Source organism: Triturus cristatus, chromosome 11, assembly GCF_964204655.1.
Source record: "Triturus cristatus chromosome 11, aTriCri1.1, whole genome shotgun sequence".
In the NCBI taxonomy this organism is placed as follows: domain Eukaryota; kingdom Metazoa; phylum Chordata; class Amphibia; order Caudata; family Salamandridae; genus Triturus; species Triturus cristatus.
This window is the reverse complement of record NC_140594.1, coordinates 564,167,490-564,193,114: the sequence shown is the minus strand read 5'-3', so window position 1 is coordinate 564,193,114 and position 25,625 is coordinate 564,167,490. Positions and strand designations below refer to the sequence as shown.

General features: G+C 45.2%; 1 protein-coding gene across 2 annotated transcripts in view; it reads left to right on the top strand.

Moving 5' to 3' along the window:
• PLS1 (plastin 1) overlaps nt 1-25,625 on the top strand; it is a 533,668-nt gene that overhangs the window by 212,533 nt on the left and 295,510 nt on the right. For both annotated transcript variants that reach the window (XM_085633623.1, XM_085633622.1), the window contains exon 3: nt 9,938-10,101. In XM_085633623.1, coding sequence (XP_085489749.1) covers nt 9,938-10,101 — 164 coding nt within the window. The remainder of the gene's footprint in view (nt 1-9,937; nt 10,102-25,625) is intronic.

Below are 25,625 nucleotides of genomic sequence, written 5' to 3'. Positions count from 1 at the left end.
AACCAGCAGTTCATATCAGCTGTAAATTCTGTCAATCATTAGAATAGAATATGTGATGTTAAATATTTACAATTCTGCAAATCTCACAACCGGTCAAACTTGTCGCCTCACAGTAGGTGCTATATAGGGTGCCAGGGTGCTATATAGTAATGTAAATTCATACATAAACCTTCTGGCCCTTACTAATACTAATATTATAACACTCTGCAATTGTGCAGCCATTTATAGTTCAGTCCGGCCGCATAAAAATTCCCTTATACTGCTTAGTCCCTTTAAACTTGTATAAGACAAACCTGCTACAGGTCATATCTATCACCCAGTACTGTACCCTTCCATAGCAACAAAGCACACATCGTCAACGAACAGGCATGGCATTACTGAACAGCTTTGCCATATACAGTTGTCTACTGGAGGACTCTAATTTAGTCAACCACTGCAGCAGGTCCCAAGTAACTGCCTACTCTGAGAACTTCTTTACATCTCATATCAACTTTCATGACAGGGGTGATTGTAACACAGTTCATCCTAGCAGATCTCCAGACCATCTCTTCCTCCTACCTATGCCTGCTGAGACTCACAAATCTCAGAATGGATATCCCAATGCGGTAACCATCTAAGTAGATTGTGAGCATAAGCAATACTCTAAAGGGAACTGCTGTTCAACGCTGCCAGCTTACCAAAACCCATAAACTGTGCATCTACCTCACACCTCTTTAACACGTGAAAAGCGTCCTATAAGGTTATAACCGCACCTCGGTGGTCCTCACACATGACATGGAAACACTTTCCATGTGGGATCAAAACAAAGACAACTACCTTCCAATCACGCATCCTGGATGGCGTTGCATATTACCCATGAAAGCAAGAATGTCAGCGACTCACATAGGAGTAGTAAGAACTACATAGGTGTTATACTACAGTATAGTACAACTTTGGGCAAAGTTGAGGATGTTCACATTACATAAGCTTATATACCTGCCACAAATCCTTTCAGAGATGAAACCTACTATGGATGGAACGATTTGCATGATACGCTCTCAGCAATATATAAACTACATACTAACTGTTACGGTGGCCTACAAGTGACCTGGTGCAAGATCACTCTTATTCACAATGGACATTCTTCAATATTTGACAAAGAAAATATATCCAATGTTCCTATTGCACTCAAGCGAATCTATTCTTTCTTTACCAAAAGTTTCTAATTCATGCACAAGTTACTTAATACAGGACAGACGTCTGGTGAAAATATTAGTTCGAAACAACAAAAGGATGTACCACACTTGTGTGAGGTGCAATTAAGCATCTATTCCTTTACCATCTCGATCCCACCGAAAAACTAAAAAACACAGTTAATCTGAAAGCTTCCAATGTGCCATGAGGGGTAGATTCCATGAAACATCGTTTCTGGTTTTATTTATTTTTTGATATGTTTATCAAAGATTGACTCCTGTTTAATTTCTGCCTCCACTACCCAAACATGTGCTCTGCCAGGAAGATGATCCAGGCCGTGAGACAGGCTTCTTTATCAGCTCTACCTCTGCATCGGATCCCAAAATTCCTCTGCTGATTTGTGTTTCTCTCTGCTGTCTCATCACTCAGCAGAATAATACACTTTATTCTATAACTGGACAGACTTCTTACTTCCTTTTATTCGTGGACCTATGGCTACCCAAAGATGTTATGTCTACTCTGAAGCACCTGCCTCATGCCACCAATGTGTTGTGCCCAAGAATAAAGGGTTTGGTATTTTGCTCAAAAGCACATGGGGCTAATCCTGTGTAGTAGATTCAGACTTGGTGAGTTGAACATCTGAACATGGAAAAGGCAGAAATTATAGCAGATTATGTAGAGCGATTGAGTCCCATCTAGTATCCACATTATGAGGATTGTGGTGTATGGTATGGTACGGTTGTGCAACCTTATTATGCAATACACTCACAAAACTGTCTTGCTTCCAGTCAGGCTAGTTTAGCTCAACTCTGGGTAGCTGTGGATTCGAGCAGCAAGGCTTAAACAAAGGTACTAGTGTAAGGCATGAAAGAAATATGACACCAATTTATAAACATAGATTATAATTTTATGAATTTTTAGACACCAATATGAGCAAAATCCACCGGAGGGTTCTGGAGATATAGATTTTTAAGTAAAACGTAAATCACAGTTTTTTAGTTCAAGGTGCAAGTAAGCATTATTAAACTTAAAGTTGAAAAACTTTTTTAAAGTTTGAAAGAGTTGTGTTTGGCTACTTTAACTAGGGATGGGCGACCAATTCCAACAGGGCAGGGGCATCCTCAACCCCCCCCCCCCCCTGCTTTAACAGCTACAGTGGGGGTGGGGTTTGTGACGGTCCTCTTCTGTCTGCAGCTAGGCAGACAAAGGCTCATAATTAATGTGAACGGGTGGATGGATAGGTGCATTGATGAATGAGTAAAAGGATGGATGAGTGAAGGAGGGAGGATGACTGGATGGATAGATGGATGAGTAAACTGGTGAATGGATGAGTGAACGGGTTGAGGATGGATGAGGAGAGAAATGATGGATGGATGATTGAGTGAGTGACAGGATGGATGGATGAGTGAAAGGGTAAATGGATAGATGGATAGATGGATGAATGGGTGAATGGATGGACTAAAGGGCTGGATGGATGGATAGACGGAGTCAAAGGGTGGCTGGATGGATGTAAGGATGGATGAGTGAAAAAATGGATGGATGAGTGAAAGGGAGGTAGAGGATGACTGGATTAAAGGATGGATTGATGAGTGAATGGATGGACAAACGAGTGAAAAGGTGTTACGGATGAGTGAGTGAAAGGGTAAATTGATGGTTAAATGAGTGGATGGATGGGTTGAAGGGTGGATGGATGAGTGAAAGGGTGGATGGCTGTGGGAAAGGGTGGATGGCTGAGTGAAAGGGTGTATAGATAGATGAGTGAAATGGAGGATGGATGGAGTGAAAGGGTAGATGGATGGAGTGGAAGGGAGGATGGATGAGCGAAAGGATGGATGGATGACTGAAAGAATAAATGGATGGATGAAAGGAGGATGGATAAGTGAAACAATGAATGACTAAGTGAAAGGATGGCAGAATAGATAGGTTTGATAAATAGGTTTGAAGATGGATGGATAGGTGTGGATATGGATAGGTGGATGGATGAATGGACGGAATGATGACAGACTGAATGATAGATGAAAGATTGAATGGATGACAGAATGTAAAGGTGAACTAGAAGATTTCAGTGGGTAGATGAAATATGAAAGGATGAATGGATAGATGCTTGGATGAAAAAGACATCCTTGTCCTGGGGAGGGTCGCAACGACTTGCTTTGTGTGCTTAGTGCCACTAGAGCTTTGGTTCAAAGTGGAGGGTATTTTAATTTTCTGGCTACTCCCTTGAAACAGGGGAAAGGTCAGGGGGCCAATAAGGAGTATTTGGACTGTTACCTGGTCACCAAAGCAGTCTCAAGTCCAGTTTCACACTTTAAATCAGGACCTCCATAGACTTCAATAGAGTTGTCCTGATGCTGGGGATGCAGGATGCTGAAAGATGCCCTGGAAGCTCTGTTGTCGATGGGGGTGACCTTGCGGTTATTCCTCAGTCTACGGTTAAGGTGTGGCGACTTTGGCCACATGGGCCAGGGTCCCTCGAAACGTTTTTGAACCAGTAGGCCAGCTGCTGATGGACTGACGATCCCAATGCACAGTGGTTCCAGCAGTTTTCTTTGGTGAAGGTGATGTCTGTATTAGGCGATCAATCTGGACTTAGACTTTTGAGTGTCGAGGATTGGTCTCTTGGGTTGCCCATCAGCAGCCAGTGGTGTTCTGAAGTATGAGGCTACTACTTGGCGGAATGGGCAATTTCAACTTTCATGGGCTTGCTGCTGGTTCCAGGGGGTCAGCCAACTGACCCTTGGAGTCCCTTCTTTGGTTTGCGGCTCGGAAGTTACTTTTCTATGAGCCAGGAGCCACACACACAACCTCTCTTTGCTAGCCCAAGGTGTGGCAGGTGCAGTCCTGCAGACAGTGCAGCCTCTCTTTGTCAGGTCCAGGGGTCAGCAGGGAAGTCCTTCTTCCATCCTTTCTTCCACTCCTTTGTGATATGAGGTTCAGAGTGCTAGGGGTGCCATATTTATGCCTGAATTGCCCTGGGAAGATTATGCGGTCACTAGCCAATGGGCTACCAGGATCCCTCCCACCCTGTGATGACTTCCAGCTATGTGGGGCATCTAGCAATCCCAAACTATTCTGCCAACTTTCAAAATATCTGAACCCTTCCTTGGATGTTAGGAGCTTAGTAGCCCACCCTAGAGGTGTGGCTATCTGTTGGCTACACACCCACGGGAAAACCAGTTTGGCCACTAATTTCCTCCTCTCTGTTCCCACTGCCAGCCTGTCTACCTGAACAAAGAGGCAGCCCTACAGGAGTGGGATCGTCATTTGCCCATGAAAGGCAGCTCTGCCTTTGAAGCTCACCTGTTTGGCCTACGCTCTGATTCGCTTCCTGCAAGGGGGAGGTAACACCACTCCTGGAAGATCGCCAGCAGAAAGTCCAGTTGGGTGATCTTATGTCCAAACAGGGCACTCTCCATTGGGGGGTTCCGCAGGGTTCGGCATTGTCCCCCCTGCTTTTTAACATCTATCTTCAACCCCTGATTGGGGCCCTAGCTAAGTTAGACTGCCAGGTGTTTAATTACGCGGACGACACCCAGCTAATTGTTCGCATTGATCACAACTGTGACTCACAACGGAATGTTCAGAACATTCTTAGGTACACCATGAACTGGATGACCCTGAATTCCTTAAAAGTGAACCCAGATAAGACCGAAGTCTTGGTACTCTTTCCAGACTCCTCCCCTTGGTCCAGCTTGTTCTGGCCTCAAGAGCTTGGCACTACTCCTACGCCAGTGCCGACCGTGAAAAGCCTAGGTATCAAACTAGACACCGGACTGACCATGAAGAACCAGGTTTCCGCTGTGGTGGGAAGTTGTATCGGATTACTGCGTCCGCTCCGAAAATTATCTGTCCTTTTGTCATCCACCACCATGCAAGCGATGGTAACTGCTTTAGTATTGTCTTGTCTAGACTATGGTAATGCAGTCTACATTGGTCTCCCTGTATCACTCTTGAGGAAACTTCAGGTGGTCATGAATGATGCGGCAAGGTTGATATTCAAGCTCCCTCGAAAAACGCACGCCACTCCCTTGTTGCGTCATTTGCACTGGCTACCTATCAAACAAAGAGTAAGCTTCAAGGGCTTGTGCATTGCACACAAGTCCCTGTTTGGTGAAGCCCCCAAATACATTAAAGATCGTTTGAAGCCATATGTCCCGGGCCGTCATCTTCGTTCCTCGCAGGCCAGTTTTCTTACCTGTCCCCGTTTTAGCATGACGACACTTGGTGGTTGAACCTTCTCGGTCTTTGTGCCCCAGATGTGGAATAAGCTCCCAGAGGATTTGCACAAGGACACAAAACTACTTTCATTTCGGAGGAGGTTCAAGACCATGTTATTTCTGGAGGCCTTTGCTTAGGCTTCTGGGGATTAGGCTAACTTAAGCGTTTCTGCCATGTTATGTCTGTCGTCTATGAGGAAGCACTTAGAGACCTTTGCTGATTAGTGCTATACAAATGAGAACAAACATAAACATAAACAAACTCCCTGTAGCAGGCTTCTATTTTTCAGGAGCCTGGGAGTCGTTTACACTAACCCCTCCCCCCCCCGCCCGACCCACCACGCCGCAAGAGGAGGGCAGCAACTGTGCAAGTTGCCTTTCCTTAAAAGTGACATAAAATTCAACTTGGGCATCAAGTTGGGTTTAATGGCATGATTAATTTGATGCCATTAAGAACCCGTTTTAGTGGTCCCAATCAGAAGTTAGCCGTAGTGAGAGGTCAGCTGGTAACTCTGTGTTAGCCAAAGGCACTACCAACTTTTCCACAGAAAAAACAACAACAATTTGTAAGTTTTGCTGTTAGGATATATTAAAAGTATATATCCCACTTCACATTATACAGCTCCTTGCCTTAGCGCTCCATAGGCCTTCCTTAGGATGTGTGTGTGTGTGTGTGTGTGTGTGTGTATATATATATATATATATTCACTGAAAAAACTAGAGGTTTCAGGGACATTATAATTAGGGATTAGAATTTAAAAAACCTTCGAAATTCATTGAAAAAAACACAGGTTTCAGGGACGTTATAGTTAGTTGGACATTTCACTCATACAAAACCAGGGAAATTCGGCCGTTATAGTTAGTAGAGCTAACTATAACTCGCGCCCCCGCTATGCACTGCTGATGACGTCACATATTACATCACTCATGACATGGTCAGTGACATCACTGATGACATCTCGAATGAAACAGCACCATTAAGGTTATCTTTGGAGTATCCCTGAAGGTCATGAGGCCTAATTTGAAATATGGCACAGTTGATGAAAAGATAACAGGAAGCACTGTTGAGGGTGTTTATTTTAGATAAATGACTTTGAGGAAAAGAGGCACTTCCGTGGTAACTAATGACTTTGATTGGATCCCAGTCTGTGTTTTATGTGGCCAATTTGGTGTGTGATGTCTGATTATGTAAAAATCACAGCCCCTACTGCGATCGTGAATACTGCTCAGTGGTACAAACTTGGTAATTGTTTAAAGTTGCTCGCGCATGACCTTACAACAATTACATTTTAAACTGAGTAGTCTTTGCTGAAAAAGGGACACATTCATGTTCGATTGATTTATGTTCACTCATGTTTTTTCATTGCTACATATATATATATATATATACCATTAGTTTAAAGTGGAACTAGAGGTTGCTCCTCCCAGGGTGGCACAATCAGTCTGTTGCTGCAATGGGTAGACACTCTAACTCACATGCCCTGGGTTTACCCTCGGTATCATATATTAGGGACTTCTAAGTAAGTCAGCTTATGCCAATTGAGGGTAGCAAGTTCAACATACACTTTGCAGTAGGTTAGAACACTGTCACTAAAGGTCTGTGTAGCAGGCCTCAGTGCACTCACAGAGTCGAAAAGCCAGCGGTATCAGTCCAAAACTTTGCGGGTGGTCACATAAAAAGAGGCATTTCCTTACACACATGATATCTCTGAATGAAACAGTTGTATCTTTATTATCAATTTAATTGCCGCAATGTTACTGGTTACCTTTAAGTACTAGGTAGAAGATATGCAACCTTGTTCAAAACACTTGATCGATCTAAATGGTAGATTCAATACACAGCCATTAGTTTATTTTCTTTACACATTTTTATCTTGAACAACTTTTGTTTTGCTTTTGCTCGGTTACAACAATGTTGTTTCACAATAGCAATATTCATTACAGATAATAAATATTACAACTTTTGAATGTGTTATCTCTATCTTGAAATAAGCGTGCTAGGTAGTGATTTAACTATGCAGTAAGCCATTGTAATCCCTGTTAGAAATTGGGTTGTTGGTTGACTGGGGTGTGGGCCCTGCTCAAGCAGCAACCACAATCCTTGTCAGGTTGAGGTACAAGCCAACCCTAAATTAACCTGTGCTCAACTCTCTGGTAGCTTGGCACAGAGCAGTCAGGCAATGTGTAAAGTGCAACACTTCAAACAGTAATAGTGAAAACACCACGTAAAAGAGATCCCAAACCAAGTTAGAAAAATCCAAAGCAAAAGAAATCCAATCAGTAGAACCGGAGATATGTAATTTTGAAGATTGTAGAGAAAATAGTGCCAAAAAGCACAAGGCGGCAACTGTGGATATCTGGCCGCGCTGGACTGGGAAGTCACAAGTTCAGTCCGACCTTGATGGAGTGCGAGCAGGCTACAGGGACCCAGTAAGACCTGCTGAACACAGTATCTTAAATCCTAGTTTGTGAGCGTTGTGAGAATCTGTGTTGATGATGCGTTGAGCAGCTGAAGAGATTCAGCGAGGCTTCAATGTGTGGGCCTGCCCCGTTGTCGAGGATCCCGCTTGTGCCCAGGCTGCATCGTACAGCGGCGATACCGATGGCCTGCGATGCAATGCTGGTCTTTGTGACTGGTCCAATCCTCGCAGCAGTGGTAATGCGTCAGTTCTGCTCAGGTTTGTGCCGCGAACCAGAGAAGATGTGTCAGTTCTGCTGGATCCACAGAGCATGGCAGAGCACCCTAAGCCTTCTTCTAAGGGTCCAGGACTGGAGTGGCACCAATGAGCAAGGTAGACTTATAGATGACGGAGTCCTGGTGCTGGGGTCGAGTCAGGAGGTCAGCCAACTAGTCCATGGAGTCATTCGGGGTTCATGAGAGGCAGGCCCAGTCCTCCTCACCCAGGCAAGAGGGCAGCAGGCAGCAGGTCAGCCCAGCAGGGCAGCAGTCCTTCAGATCAGCAGTCCAGCAGAGTGGCAGTCCTTTCAGCAGGACAGCAGTCCTCCTTCCTGGCAGAGTATCCTCAGGTCCAGAAGTGTACTGAAAAGTGAGTGTCTAAAGTCTAGTATTTATACCCAGTTGTGCCTTTGAAGTGGGGAAAAGCTTCTAGAGTCAGGTCTTTGAAGTGCACAGGTGCCCTGCCTTCCCGGCCCTGGCTCCAGACTAACTACAGGGGGTATGCAGCACTTTGTGTGGAGGCAGGACACAGTTAATTCAAGTGTAAGTGGGGCAGGGTCCAGCTCCTCCCTTCCATCCTGCCAGTGATGGCCCATCCAGACACAGCTAAGCTCTCTATTGTGTGTGGCTGTCTAGGAGGAATACACAAACCCCAACTGTCAACTACACGCAGCCATCTGACCCAGAGACAGGCTGCCGGCACTAAATGGCTAAGACAGGAAAATGCCAACTTTCTAAAACTGACATTTTCAAAATTATAATTTAAAATCCGACTTCACTATAAGTTACAATTCCAAAGACACCAAACATGAACTGGGAACTTGTTCCCATTTGGAAATTACACTCCAATGTTATCCTATGGGAGAGGTAAGCCTCGCAGTAGTGAAAAATGAATTTAAGAGTTTTGCACTACCAGGGTGTGTAAACCTCAAAAGTACATGCTCAATTTTTTAAATACATTGCACCATGCACTCTGGACTGTCTGGGGCCCTACCCTAGGGGTGACATATGTTTTAAAAAGGAAAGTTGGGCATGGAAAAGGGTTTAATTTGTCTGTTCAAAATGGTGGTTTAAAACTGCACACACAGGCTGCAATGGCAGGCTGAGACATGTTTAAAGTACTACTTACGATGGTGACACAATCAGCGCTGCAGGTGCACTAGTAGCATTTAATTTACAGGCCCTGTGCATAGGTAGTGGCACTTTACTAAGGACTTACAGGTAAATTAAATATGCCAATTGGGTATAAGATCATATTACCATGTTTTAAGGAGGGAGCCCAAGGACTTTAGCACTGGTTAGCAGTAGTAAACTATGCAGTGTACTAAAGCGATTAAAAACAATGTCAGCATACAGGAGGGTTGAAGGCAAAAAGTTAGGGGGTAAATCACACCAAGGATGCCAGGTCGAACAATCTTCAACATCACACAAAACCTCCCATTCCCACTGCTGTCCAGTTCTCAATCTCCATCCATAATCACTCCCATAGACCCGTTTCGTATCTTGGCCTATAGGGAGGTCCCTCTTCTATATTCAGTGTTTCCCAGAACCCCTCATTTCACTCCAACAGACATGCTCTCTACTTACCCACCCACAGGCCAAATTGTCCATCTTCCGAAAGCCTGCCTTGATCTCCCCAGAAATTGTCTTCAGGCAACTGTGTTTCTACCAATTCACAATATTCAGAAAAGGCAGCGCGTAAAGGATGAGCTTCTACAGGGACACCTAATGTCTAAATTACTTCATTAAATGTCGAAAGATTGTCCAAGAAAGTACTGCTCTATCTACCAATGCTTTGTTGTTGTTTTGTAACAAAACTACAGCAGGTTTAACAAAGATTCAAAACACACTTGTGATTTTACATTTGCAGACATAGACAACAGTGGATACGTCAGCGATTATGAACTGCAAGATCTATTCAAAGAAGCAAACCTCCCCTTACCTGGTTACAAAGTCAGAGAAATTGTGGAAAAAATTCTAGTGGTTGCGGATAGTAACAAAGATAACAAAATCAACTTCGAAGAATTTGTATCGGTAAGTACTTTCAGAAACTAATTTCTGTATTCTGGCTTGCAAATTGTCCTGGCAAGATAACCGTCATGTTTCATAACAGTTAATATTTAAATTTTTTGTGATGATAAGAAATGGTATGTATTCTGTATTAAGGGGTGCTTTGCTGAAATTCTCACACACTCAGTACTTTTGTGGCCCTTTTATAGGCAATGCTTGGTGAAACAAATGGTATTATTTTTTAGTTGAACCTCGCTGTAAATGATCCCACTAAGGCTCTCATTACAAGTAGCTCATACAATTTTCCAGACTTTCTCACCCCTGGAGTTATTGATACAGAGTTATCAATGCCTGAGGTATCGGTAACTCCATGAGTCGGACCCTGTAAGTCCCATTAGAGATTAAGAACTACCTGGGAATTGGCAGAGGGTTCTGAATCCCCCAGTAATTTCCTAATTTTCCCCTATATTTTCACAAAGAGACTTCATCTGCTTTCAATAGCTTAAATCTCAGTGTGAAAATCAATAGATCAAGAGAATACCGCATATCCCTTAATTCCTATGGGACCGGTAACTGTTGTTACTGGCCCCATTGGAATTACGAAACCACTCGCAATGAGTGCCTAAGTATAATAAAATGACATGGCTCCCCTTCCTTTGCAGCTTTGCAGACACAAAACAGGAGACACAAGAACAGCATCATGGTCAGATTTGGTGCCCTCCAAGTGTTTTTTGCTCAGAGTGTACATACTGTCTTGAATTCACAAAATACTGCAACACTGGCCCGTTATCTTTTCTGGAATATGAAGTATAACTATCCTTACTAATATTCTTAGTAAAAATCTCTATATACAGTGCCCAATGCTGGTAAATTGGGTGGCACACATTATTATTATCATTTATTGCAACCTTTATCCTTTGACCAATCCACCCCACTTATATAAAATATGTAATGGGCCCTGCCGCCGTCTAGCCACAGGGAGAAATTGGTCATACTGTTAGTCCGCATTTGCCAAGTTGGCGGTGCCCGGTATAGACTGTTAAAGCCCGTGGTCTGAAAACCAAATATCAGATTAAATGGATTCTAGATTTCCTCCCAGGGCATTAGGCTAGTGAATCGAATACAAAGACGAATCAGTGCAATGAAAATTCTTAATAGCTAAGTTGAGGGACTAGAGATGGTGTATTGGTGGTAGTCTCCAATAATGTGCCATGTTTGGACCTGATCGTATATTTAATTGTTCTTTATAAAACAGATCTTAATCTTTGGGCTACATTTCCACACGCATATTATGTTTGGATTGCACATTCAGGGCGTATCTCTGAGATCTTGAAAGAAGTGTTGATCAAGCCTATTTTACTAAAAGAAATATAAATGACCCAATGGTCTATAGATTGATCATTTTAATAGACAGTTCAGTAAAAAAATGCAAAGTTTCTATTGGGGTAGTGGAGGATGTGACGGTGTTCAGTCGGCTGATTCCTTGGCAACAGGCAGACCTTCTTGCAAACCAAACAAAGTTTTATCATATACTTGTTTTTAATTATATTATATGTGTAGAAAATCTGACTTTTCTGAATGGCCACCCATATTTTTTGCATTTTGCTGGCCCCTATATATTTCTGGATTTAGAACTCTGTGCACTTTAATCCTGCTAACCAGTGGTAAAGTGTCTGTGCTCCCCCATTAACCCCTTCCCCGCTCATGACGGAATCACTCCGTCATGAGCCACGGTTGCCGTGTGCTCATGACGGAGCGGTTCCGTCATGCCGCGACCGTTGGCGGCCGCTCCGCCCACGCGGCGCTGTTTCCCCGCCTGTGCGGGGGGACAATGCAACTGGGCGGAGTCATGACGGAACCACTCCGTCATGAGCACAGCTCAACCGTGGCTCATGACGGAGTGGCTCCGTCATGAGCACAGTGCCACCGCGCTGCCCCCCCACACCTCCCAGCGCTGCGGCGGAATTCCCGCCGCAGCGAAGGGGTTAAACATGGTTGAATAGGCATACTCCTAATTGGAATATTTAACTTACCTCTATGTGCCTAGTTTTATGGTACAAGGGGTATCCAGGGCCTGGAAGGTAAAGGCTTCTATTGGACTGTAGCACCTATTGTGCCATTTACTACAGTGGTAGTGTAAAACATGGCTTCATGCCTATCCTGTGTAGCCTGACTGTAACCGTTTAACAACTGCAATTTCACCTCAAAACAAACTTACATCCTTTTGAATAATTGATAAGTCACTCCTCTGTAGGCCTTTGTAGCCCACAAGGCACAGTGCATGGTATTTAAAGTGGGTATATAGAAATTGTACTGTTAACATGTCTTTACAGTGATTAGCCCCCAAAAACATGTTTTCACTGTGCCAGGCCTAGCTGTCCTATGTAGAAAACCAGAGTACAGATTAAAATCCTAATACTGTATCTCAGGAATGGGACTAGCTCGAAAAATAATTATTCAACTATTTTTATTAGTTAGGAACAATCCAATTCAATGGCGAAGTTTATTTTTAATAAATATTACAGAAAAGTAACTTTTAGAAAGTTACCTTGTCCCTGCCTGAAGTTCCTAGAGGCTGGTTTGCATTTGCTCTTAAACTTACTCCATCCAGGGGATTAGCATTCAAGTAGGTGTAAAAAGCCTAGCAGAAGCAAACAATAGGATGACCTAAATGGGCAGAGATGACTCCTCTGAACCTCCCAGAATATGCTTGGTGGGGGCTGATAGCATGCTTTTTGACATTGTGCTATAAAATTCTGCCTGAATGTCAAATCCTGATTGACACGTCTGCTGGTTTCACATGTAACACTTTGGGACGGATTTGAAAGCATGGCAAGAGGATGCTAAAATAATTCTTGTATATTCACTGGTTGCTGGAAATTCTACTTTTGTTATACCAGACTTCTGTCCTAGGGTTTTACTGGGGGCGCACTTGAAAGGAAGGGAAAGGGATGTCAAATCAATTCTTGTCTATCCAGTGTCTGATTGTTAGAAAAGCCTACCTTTGTTCCACCAGTCTTCTGTCTCTGGGTTTATTGTGGGTACAGTGGCTGCTCCAACTGGATTTTAGTGTTAGGTGTGGGAAGACACTGCGATAGTACACTTCCCCCCCGCCCCCCGCCTCCCCCCAGGTATCAAAGATTCAGGTTTAGTGTGGCCGAAGACCTTTGCCATCTTGAAAATGCGCAATGTTGGTAGGGCGTACCCACTCCTGGACCTGAGGAAGAACAGAAGAGGACTGGACCTGCTGTCTGTGACCTCTTGTACCCTGGACAAAGAAGTAGATTCCAGCGGTCATAAGGCTGACCTCCTCTTTAAGCTACAGGGATACAATAAGCTACAAGAGGCCTTCCTGCAACTTCCCAGCTACCCAGTGGCAACTGGACCTTCCTGTTATCCTCTGCCGGACACCATGTGAGTCTCTAATAGCCTCTCCTGAGGTCCTGGAGGGCTTTAGAAGTGTGCTCCTGTGGTTGATTGGGACTTAAAGGACTAAAGTCAGAGAGTAAAATCTATGATCAGAACCAACCTGGTTGTGGTATCTCATCCACACTCCATCGCGGTAAGCCTCAAATTGCAACTACGTCCTGTTCTACTACAACGATTGACTATCATTGGCACTTTGCGCTTCTTGGCACTATTTCTACTTAAACATTTAAAAAATCATGTCTCTGTTTCTCCCTAGTAGATTTTAGTCCCTTTGGCATCATTTTGTGTCTTAGCTTTTACTCTACTTTTCTGATTCAGTTTGAGATATTTATTGTTTTGCATTTTGACTTTATTACTGTTTTGGCACTACATAAATACTTTGCACACTGCCCTAAGTTAAACCTGTATGCTCTGTGCTATGTCTATTAGGGAGCTGCACTTAGTTTAGTGACTTTGAGGGTTCACCCTGACAATGGTTGCGATTATTCCTTGAGGTTGGAAGTCACCCACCCCAAATATTAACCCAATTTCTTACAGTATGTAAATAATATGCACCTGCACTCTGTTTTTTGGCAGATTTTAAATTTGCCTTCCATAAAGTGTACTGTAATTTATTGTTGCTCAAGTTGGCCAAAATGGGTAAACCTACAGGTTTGTTATTGCTCCTTATTGCTCTACATTCTGAAGCGTATTCTTGTTTGACCTTCCTGGATCCTTGAAAGGTGCTAAAGGCTATCTTCGAAAAAATAAAAGCCCACCGTACTATATGCATATGACTGTGTAGCCTCGTATTTCACCCTGTTGGGGATACATAGGAACAGGGATGTGTGGCCAGTGCAGCAACACCTGGCGCTGACCTCACGGTTTGTTTAGAAATAACACAGATTTAAAAAGCACCTGCTGCAGAGTTTCTTGTGCATCCAGACGTTTTCAGGCAACACTAAAAATGTCACGATAACTCTGGTGATTTATGTTCTTGCTGGAGAGAGATCAGAGCTTTGTCTAGTTGCAGCTTCCACTCATGATACAGTAGCACAGAGGGTTAATGTGTCTGCTGCAAAGAATGTGTACCACGCAAATCACAAACCAAGCTTTGTGAATTTGATGTGGATCGCTCAGCAAGTTGCAGGTATTGTCACAGAGATTCTTTTGGTAATTGCACTTCATAAGTTACAATCCTAATATACCACAGTGACTTAAAACGGGCTTTGCAGTATCAAATCGGAAATTTAAAATTTGGGTATAAAGTTTTTTGCCTTCTTTACTTGAAAAAATGTTAAATATGTAGCAGCTGAGTGTTTAAAGAATGTATGTGCAAGAAAGAAGCAGTGTGCAAAAAATGTGAGGTATAACTTTTGTACCTTATTTAATAAATATGAGTTTCTCCTGAGAGATTAACTGTTACCCATTTCAAAGAAGAAATTGCCGGAGAAATCTATAGATTTAGCAATTACAATGATTTTATTGAGTTTCTTGGTACAATTTAACAGAAGTAAGGAATCTGTTAGATCTGCACAATATTTGAATACACCAAGCCCCTTTATGCATGTCCATCGTTTGTTATTTTGAGTTAGGTTTTGTGTAGGGTTGGGGCCGCTATTCAAGTTCCATTTTGTTTTTATATACCTGCCGGCAGGGAACACTGAATTATCTAGTGTGCATGATGTTATTATGTGCAGCTGCCTTCCTTGAAAGGAAAGCAAATATGAAGCCTCGGTTACAAAGGTTGATATCTGGACGTGAATGAGGGATGTGATTATTTTATCTCTTTAAGTACTGAATATGTTCCAATTGAAATGACATGCAGAGAAAGAAATAGCAGGTATTTAATGGACTAGAAATAGGAATTACTATGTGATTGTTATTGATTGCTACTGATGCTTTTGTTATTATTTTGTATTGATTGAGTGTTTCATCTTTGAATTTTATTGCGACCGTTTTCAATCTAAAGCTTTGTCGAGGTTTATATGACTTTATGTCGGAATAAACTAATGCATGCAGTCTTCTGCTACTGTGACAATCCAGTTTAATTTGTACATTAGCGCCTTATCCGTTTCAATTTATAAATCCATTTTAGTATACAACTGAATGCAATTTATATTAATACAATACCAATTAGATATGCTTATAAAGATATGAAGTTGATATAATTGTTTTATTAAAAGTATCCACAAATTAAAACAGCATATTTGTGTTGAGAATGATGAAACAAACCCTCAAACTAAATTACCCCACATCAGGTTTTTCTTCAGAGACTATTCAATATACTGTTTGTGTAGAGAATCACAGTATTTTGATTTTTAATAAAGCCTCTATTGAATATTTCTCAAAAGCAACTCAAGTTGTGAACCTTAGCAATCGTTTAAATTGTGTGCAGGACAGGAAGAGATCCTCCCAGGGTATTTATTCCTTGATCCTTTTCAGTCTGAGTGCCTGTGGTTGCTTTAAGGACCAGAGACACTCTGAAACCTAAATCATAGAGTACTAAAAAGAAAGTTTCCACTCAAGCAGGACCCAAATGAAATGTACAGCAAGAGGGTCCAGTAGTGTATAGACTGTGCAAACTAGCTTTTCATAATGTCTTAGGCATATGTTTAATTCCAAATGTAATTGTACTTTATTTTAGTTTAGAAACCATTTAAACTGGCCATCATCATACCGTATCTTACTTGTAATCAGAATGTCCAGAAATACAAAACCAGTACAAAAGTTATATGTTAATAAAACAAAAAACACAATTAAAACAAGCGCGACTAAAATCTAGCAAGAAGAAACAACATTAAAGTCAGTATAGAGTACGGCTCATGGTGATTGTAAATAAAAAAATACAGCAAGTCTTTTTTGAAACATCTCTCACCTTGCTGCTGATCTTTAGAAAGCATTAGAAGAACAGCAAAAACTGCTACAGGTTTGACCGCTGTGGACTAGAGGTAACTCGTGCACCCCTGCCTGCCTTAAGGGTGGTTACAGCCAAACCTTAATGACAGAGGGGAAGAAACAACTGTCTGACCATCTCACCATTACTAGAGAGTATGAACTACCCTCTTCTATGAACTTCCGGAACCTCCCATAAACCACCACGATTCAATCATAGAGGTTACAAAGTGTGTATGTATCTGAGCTAAAAAAAAAACTAAAAAAAACTTATTGACACATTTTTGCTTTTAAAATATTTAATTAGAGAACCAACGATTGCACTCTTGGGGCTCGATTCACTAAAGACAGTCCTAAATCTACCCTTGCAATGTTACGTCCTTGTATGGGTGCAGAGTTACAACAAATAGATTTAAGCAAAGCTTTTTAGAAGGAAACCTGCAACATTCACTGGCTTCATGGAGTTGTAACAGTTTTGTGAATTATCGTTTGCAACAATGGCAGGATTGAGCTGGCTCTTGGCTGTTGGCTGTTGATGTCACTCCCCATTAACTTCGGTATGACCTGCAGGACACGCTTTGGGCCCCAGCATTTATTCTTTAACACATTAGGCTCCTATTATTTTAAAATTAAGCATTTAGCCTAATTAGGGCAAAATACCACTCCAAAATTCTTCAATTGCACCCTTAAGATCTCCAGTAAAATAAACTCCTGGATGTCAGGATTTTCCTGGCCGATAGGGGGCTTATAATGACAGGGGACATAACCATGTGTAAAGCAAAGCACTCTGGTGGGCACCATGTACTGGTCAGTCTGTGGAGTGGGAGGCAGTACATTATACAGTGGGTTATCACTCTGTGATTTTGGTCTTACAGTGGTGAGGCCTGAAGGTTTAGTGATTGCTTGTGCATCGTTTAGCTTATTGTTATTTGTTTGGTTTGATATGCTTTATTAAGTTTTTTTGAGCAAGAAGGGGTTATACAGGTGCCACATATTGTCAAGTACCCCACAAGGCTTACCAGTTGCTTGCGAAGTATTCTCACAGAGACGACATGAGCTATCGCCCCCGTACCCACCTTACCCCTGTTACGGAGTTTACACCAACCGGGATGGAGATGGGACCGGGGAAGGAAGCTAAGGATGACGGGGATGATGTGCGGAAGGCCAAAAGAGATCCACCCTCGGTTAGGGAATAGTCATCAACTCCTGTTGAAAGGAAGACAAGGGAGATCCTGTTATACCTGGCATAGGCAACATCCTCTCTAGGTTTACCTCTTGCGCACATGCGTATCAGATAATCACCTTGTGAAGGGTAGCCCCTTGCGTGGCGTAATCCTAGTAGTAAGCAGAGCTCCTGCGCTGTTTTCTGGGAAACACAACTGCTTCACAAAGTAGGTAGCACTAACTCCGCAGTGCTCCAGAGAAATGAAGTTAAGTACAATGGCAAGCGCACCAGCGCGGCGAAAAGTATACACTGGCAATCGCTAAGTTACAGTCTTAGCGCTCCAACATAGAAACCAAAGAAACAGTAAGCAAACTAAAAAACAAGCGCTCCTGCGCGGTGAGGAGTATGCCAACCCAAGACGCTCCCATGTGGTGTCTGTAAGTAGCAGCAATAAGCGCTCCAGCGCGGCGTGTTAGTAACACAACAAGCGCTCCAGCGCGGCATGTCAGAAACAAAACAAAGCGCTCCAGCGCGGCATGTCAGAAACAAAACAAAGCGCTCCAGCGCGGCGTGTCAGTAACTAAACAAAAGCGCTCCAGCACGGCATGTCAGTTATTAAACAAAAGCGCTCCAGCGTGGCGTGTCAGAAGCAAACAAAGCGCTCCAGCGCGGTGTGTCAGCAACCAAACAAAAGTGCTCCAGCGCGGCATATCCGAAGCAAACAAAGCGCTCCAGCGCGGCGTGTCTGTAACCAAACAAAGCCCTCCAGCGCGAGCTGGGAAATACCTGTTCTGAGGTCCGGTACACTTGTAGGCAGGAACTGAAGTCTATGGGCGTCAATCCGAAGCGCTGGACCGGCGGGAACCGCTGTGGTTTATGCGATTTCCCCCGGAAGCGCTTGGGTGACGCAGCAGCGGTTTCCGGTCAGGAAGCTAGACCGCAACCCGCCTGCCACACTGAAGGAAGGAAAACCCGATCCCACATGCGCAAAGAGGCAAACACGCTGCGGACTGTCGGGAGGCAAGGGACCCTGGGACCCATGACAGTACCCCCTTCCAAGACAGAACCCCCCCAACCACGATGGTCAGACAGGGGTGGCAGGGCGAGGGCTCAGTGGGTGACTAATGTGGAAAGCACGAACTAGTAGGGGGTGTGACGCACGTGGGCTAGGGGTTCCCAGGACCGCTCCTCCGGACCGTACCCCTTCCAGTCAACCAGATAATAAAGCCTCCCCCGGGTACGACGGGAACCCAGTATAGCCCTGACCTCATACTCATGGTGATTGTCTCTAAGGATCGGGGAAGGAGGAGAAGAGACAGCACACTTAGGGTGAACAGCACGTAGCAGGGACACATGGAAGACGGGGTGTATCTTCATTTGGGGTGGTAACGTGAGCTTCATGGCAACAGGATTCACCACCTTCTCAATAACGTAGGGTCCCACAAAACGGGGCAGTAGTTTCTTGGGGCCATGCACATTGAGGTTACGGATGGAGAGACATACTCTGTCCCCTTTCTTGTACTCGGGTTCTCTCGTCCTGCGGCTGTCGGCGTATTGTTTATAGGCTTCTTTGGCTTTGGCCAACTCGAACCGGGCTTGTTGCCAGAGGTCGCACAGCTTGGTATGATAAGCACGAACCGTGGGCAGGGGACTGTGCTGGGGTTCCTCCCACGCTGTAGTACGAGGATGCCTTCCCTGGAGGCAAAAGAAAGGAGACATGCCGATGGCGGAATGCCTGTTGTTGTTGTATGCGTATTCCACCATCAACAGTGCTTCAGCCCATTCTCTGTCCACCGCCAGTAGCAAGCAGTGGAGATACTGTTCCATGGTGTGGTTAGTTCTCTCTGCTTGGCCGTCGGTCTGGGGGTGATAGGCGGGCGATAAGCGTATGTCCATGTCCATGATCCTGCACACTTCGCTCCAGAAACGGGACACGAACTGTGAACCCCTGGTCTGATCACTACAGACGGAATGCCGTGCAGCCGTATTACGTTTTGCAGGAACACCATAGCCAGCTCAGCTGCCGAAGGTACTCTCTTCAGTGGTACAAAATGAGCCATCTTGGAGAGGTGGTCAACGACGGTAAGAATAGTGGTATAACCGGACTCCATGGCCGGTAACTCCACCACAAAATCCATGGAGACGGTGTGCCACGGGTAAGGGGGAAAAGGGATGGGATGCAACCGCCCCGTTGAGGGTACTGATGTGTTCTTTCCTTGGGCACACACCACACAATGAGCTATATAGGCCCTGGTGTCAGCTTCCAGTGTTGGCCACCAGAAGTGCCGTTGCAACAGTTCCGTGGTCTTGTGTCATCCCGGATGGTTGGACAGGACGTGATCATGACACATGTACAGTGCTTGTTGTTGGCGATTTACCAATGGTAGATAGTACTTGTCATCTTTGTACCAGAACCCATTCCGTACGGTTACACCCTTTTGGCTTTCTGCTACGGCAGCTATATCGGTCGTGTCAATATCCTTCTGTAGCTGGGTAAGGAACTCGGAAGACAGAACCACCCCCTGGAAATGTTGCTCAGGTATAATGGACACTGGATCTGGGGTGGACATGGTTTCGTTTGTTTCCTCCAGAAGAGATAGAGCGTCGGCCTTGGCGTTCTCCTTACCAGGTCGGTACGTAATGCTAAAGTCATATTCGTTAAAGAATAGGGTCAGCGCAGTTGTCTGGATGTGAGGGCACGGGCTGAGCGAAGGAATTGCAGGTTCCTGTGATCAGTGTAGATGAGCACGGGATGTTTGGCGTCCTTCAGATAATGATGCCATTCTCCGAACGCTGTTTTTATGGCCAACAGTTCTCTGTCTGAAACGGTGTAATTGCGTTCGGCGGGTTGTAGTTTCCTGGAATAGAACGCCACAGGATAAAGGAGGCCCATCTCGACATCTCTTTGCGACAACACACCCCCCAGGGCGTCTTGCGAGGCATCGGCTTCCACGACGAACGGCCGTTCTGAGTCGGGGTGTCTTAGGATAGGAGCTCTGGTGAATCGTCTTTTCAATTCCTGAAAGAAGTGTTCGGCTTCCGAGTCCCAACGATAGAGGACCCCCTTGCGCAGTAACCGAGTGATGGGGGTAACGATCCTGAAAAAGCCTGTGATGAAGCGGCGGTAATAGTTGGAAAACCCCAAGAACCTCTGGACTCCTTTCAAGGTAGTTAGAGATGGCAATTGTATTATGGCTTCCACCTTTTTGTTATCCATTTGGATCCCAGCAGGAGTGATGATATGCCCCAGGAACTCGACTGCTGTGATGTGGAACACGCTTTTCTCCAATTTGACGTATAAGCGATGACGTTCCAGTTGCAGGAGGATGGTACGTACGTGCTGGACATGTTCTGCGGTAGTACCCGAATATATCAGTATATCGTCAATATACACTATACAGAAGACGTCGATGTAGTCCCTGAGCACCTCATCGATGAAGTACTGGAACGCTGCGGGGGCGTTACAGAGTCCGAAGGGCATGACCTGATACTCGAGGAGGCCGAACTTGGTCCGGAAGGCTGTCTTCCATTCGTCACCACTCCGGACGAGATGGTATGCTCCCCGCAGGTCTAACTTAGTGTATATGGAGGCGTTTTTTACCTGGTCCAATAGGTTGGAAATCAAAGGCAGGGAGTATCTATTCTTCACGGTGATGGCGTTCATCGCCCTGAAGTCAATGCAGGTCCTCAGATCGCCCTCTTTCTTGGCCACAAAAAAAAGAGGAGAGGCTACCGGAGACCTGGAGTGGCGTATGAAACCATTACGTAGGTATTCATCCAAGTAGGAGCGTAAGTGTTCATTCTCTTTTACTGTGAGGGAGTATATCCGTCTGCAAGGAAGCGTGGAACCAGGTATGAGGTCTATCCTGCAGTAGAACGAGCGGTGAGGGGGTAGGGTATTGGCACCCTTCTTGTCGAACACAGCCGCCAAGTCAAGGTATGCTTCTGGGACGTTGTCCTGGGTTACCACACCCATTCCTATCAAGGGTAGAGAGTGGACCTGTATGGTTCTGTCACTGAAGTACTTGATCTGAGTGTAACAGAACACGGTACAATGCTCCGAATCCAGGTCGATGGTCTTGGATGCCCAATTGATCCATGGGTTATGCTTCACTAGCCATGAAAGGCCCAATATAACTTTAAACTGGGGTGCGTTGATGACGTAAAAGTCTATGGTTTCCGTGTGGTTATTTACGAATGTCATCTCCATGTCCTCTGTTTGATACCGGATTAGACCGGAGGTAAGATCCGTGCCGTCTACGGCCTTGACGGTTTATGGTTTTTCCTTGGGTATAATGGCAATACCCAGGTCCTTCAAGTACTGGGTGTCGATGAAGTTGCCGGTGGCTCCAGAGTTGAGAAGAGCCGTCACCTGCCATACCTGGCCTGATTGGGCTCGCAGCACTACGTCGACACCCAAATGACGGTTGTGGCCGAAAAAGGCAGGGGTCGCTGTCTTGCAGGATGACGAACCCAGTAGTCAGACCTCGCTGTCTACTGGGTTTCTCCGTTTCCCGGCTTATCCCCTTTGGACACAGGTAACGCAAAGGGCCTCCTTCCCCTCGCTCGTGTGGGCTTTACCGGGCATTCCCTGACGTAGTGACCGTTCTTACCACAGTATAAACACTGGTTCTGTTTCCTTTGTTTCTCCTTTTCCTCGCTGGTGAGCGGTCCCCGTATACCGCCTATTTGCATAGGTTCTGGTAAGTCATAGGCTGGAGCTGGTTCATCCTTGGTTCTATCCTTAAAGGACAAGAACCGGTTATCGCCTCCTCTAGTCTTTTCGTTTTTTCACTCCTATATCCTGAAGTTCACCTTCACCACCAGATCGATGAACGGTCCTATTTCCTCTGGTAAGTCGGGCATCTGCGAGATCAGGTCTTTTAGCTCGTCCCGTAAACCCCTGTAGAACACGGACACTTTCTTGGATTCGGGCCAACGGGCCTTGATGACGAGTCTGCTATCTGTCGTGATGTAGTGGAGCAGATCGGTGTTGCCTTGTTTTAGATTAAGTAGTTCGTTATCAGCGGCTTGCACAAAGGTGTGTCGCGCGAACATCCGTCGCATTGTCTCTTTGAACACGGTTAGGTTATACAGCATGGGGTCGTCGTTTTCCACCAAGGATATGGACCACTGAGCGGCATCGCTACCCATGTAGGAAAGAATGAAGGCGACTTTGGACGCGTCGTCTGGGAAAGCGGTTGATCGGCCATGAAGTGATGTTGACACTGGTGAAGGAAGACGCTGTATTTGGTGCTATCACCATAAAAGCGTTCAGGAGGCACTAGTTGCACGGGATGGGGTGCTATCACCTGAATGGCATGGTCCTAATTGGAAGCAGAGGTCCCCAAAGGTAAACAAGGAAGGCCGTAGTATCCCTTCCTGCCTAACCCTGGAGGCAGGAGAAGAACCCCAAGGACCCGGTATCCCGGCCGCCACCTGGCCCTGTAAGTCCGTAATATCCTGGCGTAGGCTGAGGTTTTCTGCCTGCATACTAGTGAGCATGGCCGCTATGTCCTGCAAGGAGATCTCGGGGTCGCTCATGTCGTCCGGGCGAGAAGAAACGCGTGGGCTTCGGATTCTGTCAAGTACCCCACAAGGCTTTCCTGTTGCTTGCGAAGTATTCTCACAGAGATGACATGAGCTATTGCCCCCGTACCCACCTTACCCCTGTTATGGAGTTTACACCAACCGGGATGGAGATGGGACCGGGGAAGGAAGCTAAGGATGACGGGGATGATGTGCGGAAGGCCAGAAGAGAACCACCCTCGGTTAGGGAATAGCCATCAACTCCTGTTGAAAGTTATCAAGGGAGACCCTGTTATACCTGGCATAGGCAACACTTTCTCTAGGTTTACCTCTTGCGCACATGTGGATCAGATAATCACCTTGTGAAGGGTAGTCCCTTGCGTGGCGTAATCCTAGTAGTAAGCAGCGCTCCTGCGCTGTTTTCTGGGAAACACAACTGCTTCACAAGGTAGGTAGCACTAACTTCGCAGTGCTCCAGAGAAATGAAGTTAAGTACAATGGCAAGCGCACCAGCGCAGCGAAAAGTATACACTGGCAATCGCTAAGTTACAGTCTTAGCGCTCCAACATAGAAACCAAAGAAACAGTAATCAAACTAAAAAACAAGCGCTCCTGCCCGGTGAGGAGTATGCCAACCCAAGATGCTCCCATGTGGTGTCTGTAAGTAGCAGCAACAAGCGCTCCAGCGCGGCGTGTTAGTAACACAACAAGCGCTCCAGCGCGGCATGTCAGAAACAAAACCAAAGAGCTCCAGCGCGGTGTGTCAGTAACTAAACAAAAGCGCTCCAGCGCGGCGTGTCAGTAACTAAACAAAAGCGCTCCAGCGCGGTGTGTCAGCAACCAAACAAAAGCGCTCCAGCGCATCCAAAGCAAACAATGCGCTCAAGCGCGAGCTGGGAAATACCTGTTCTGAGGTCCGGTACACATGTAGGCAGGAACTGAAGTCTATGGGCATTAATCCGAAGTGCTGGACCGGCGGGTACCGCTGTGGTTTATGCGGTTTCCCCCGGAAGCGCTTGGGTGAGGAAGCAGCGGTTTCTGGTCAGGAAGCTAGACCACAACCGCCTGCCACGCGGAAGGAAGGAAAACACGCTGCGGACTGTCGCGAGGCAAGAGACCCCGGGAACCATGACACATATATCCAGTTATTACATGAGTGTACATTACAGGAACATCGTACATGCACACAACTTTGTCTTCTTAGGAGCTATAAGTGAACAGACATGTTAGCTTCAGTCTTCGTTTGACCTACAATTTAACAGAGTAGAAGAGGGTGTAACTAGAAATTCTGCTATTATATACAATTCAAATGTCCATCCATGCAAACAGATATAGTGCGTGAGCATATCTACGTTTGCCTGTGTCTCTGCTATGCTATTTAGAGCCACAGATCCCTTTATTATAGAACTTATGAACTAATAGAACATTGGGGAGGGAAGATGGACCTAAACAGCAACGAGAATGTATGTCTGTTTCTTTCGTGATGTCTTGACCTCTTAGCTGGTACCCCTGTGTGTGTGACCCTGGGATCCACTTGTTACGCATGTGTATGTGATGTTTCCTTATCTTGGCTGTCTATAAGGGTCTCCGCGGTTATTGACTTGGTTCGTCTTGGCGTATGCTTGTTTTGTCAACAGCAGCCCCCGGGGCGAGGGCAATCTGGAGTGTTACTAGTATTGTGTTCCATTGGGAGGAGATCGGGTACCTGCGTAATCACAAGGCATCTTCCCTGTGCAGCGCTTCCCCTCCGTTTTAGCCCAGTTCAATATTGAATGAGACCTTGCTTGTATTGTTAGGGCGTCTACTGATTCCCATCGCTTGGTAATAAGTTGTTTGGCCAATACCAGGCCTAGGTCTAGAAATCTGGTTGTGGTTCTGTGTGCCTTGTCCCTTGTAAACAGGCCCAGTATACAGGCTTCCCATTTGTGTGGGAGTGCTCTGTCGGTGCAAAAGTTTAGGTGCTGTATCACCTCGTCCCAGTATAGACAGATAGTGAAGCACGCCCATATCAAGTGTAAAAATTCAGCATCAGTAAGTTTGCAGTGTGGGCAACATGCGTTTTGCCTATGAAAGTATCTATTGATTTTATCAGGAGACAGATATGCTCTGTATAATATGTAAAACTGAATTAAGCAAAATTATGAGGGACTGCCATAGGGCTTAACAGCATCATTTTCCATTCTTTGAGCATGCATGGACGATTCAGATCCGCCTCCCATCTCTCCCTCAGGGGGGCCAGTTCCATTGCAGAGTGCGTGCCTAATGCCTCTGTGAACCATTTGGTGAGGTAACTCCCTGTTCTCAACACATGCATGTACTGCAGCAGGAGATGCATTTGTGGTTCCTTTGTGATGTCTCCCCAGTGGTGATGCAGCATGCCTCCCCAGGAGGCATGACTGAGGAACAGTCCCGGGGGCACTCCCTCTTCCTGCACCAATGAGTCATATGGCAAAAGAGTTCCGTCCCAATATAAGTCCCCTATCGTGTGTATGCCTGCCGCATGCCATACTGCTAGCTCATGCGCTCCAGCTCTGCCAGCTCCTCTTGGCATG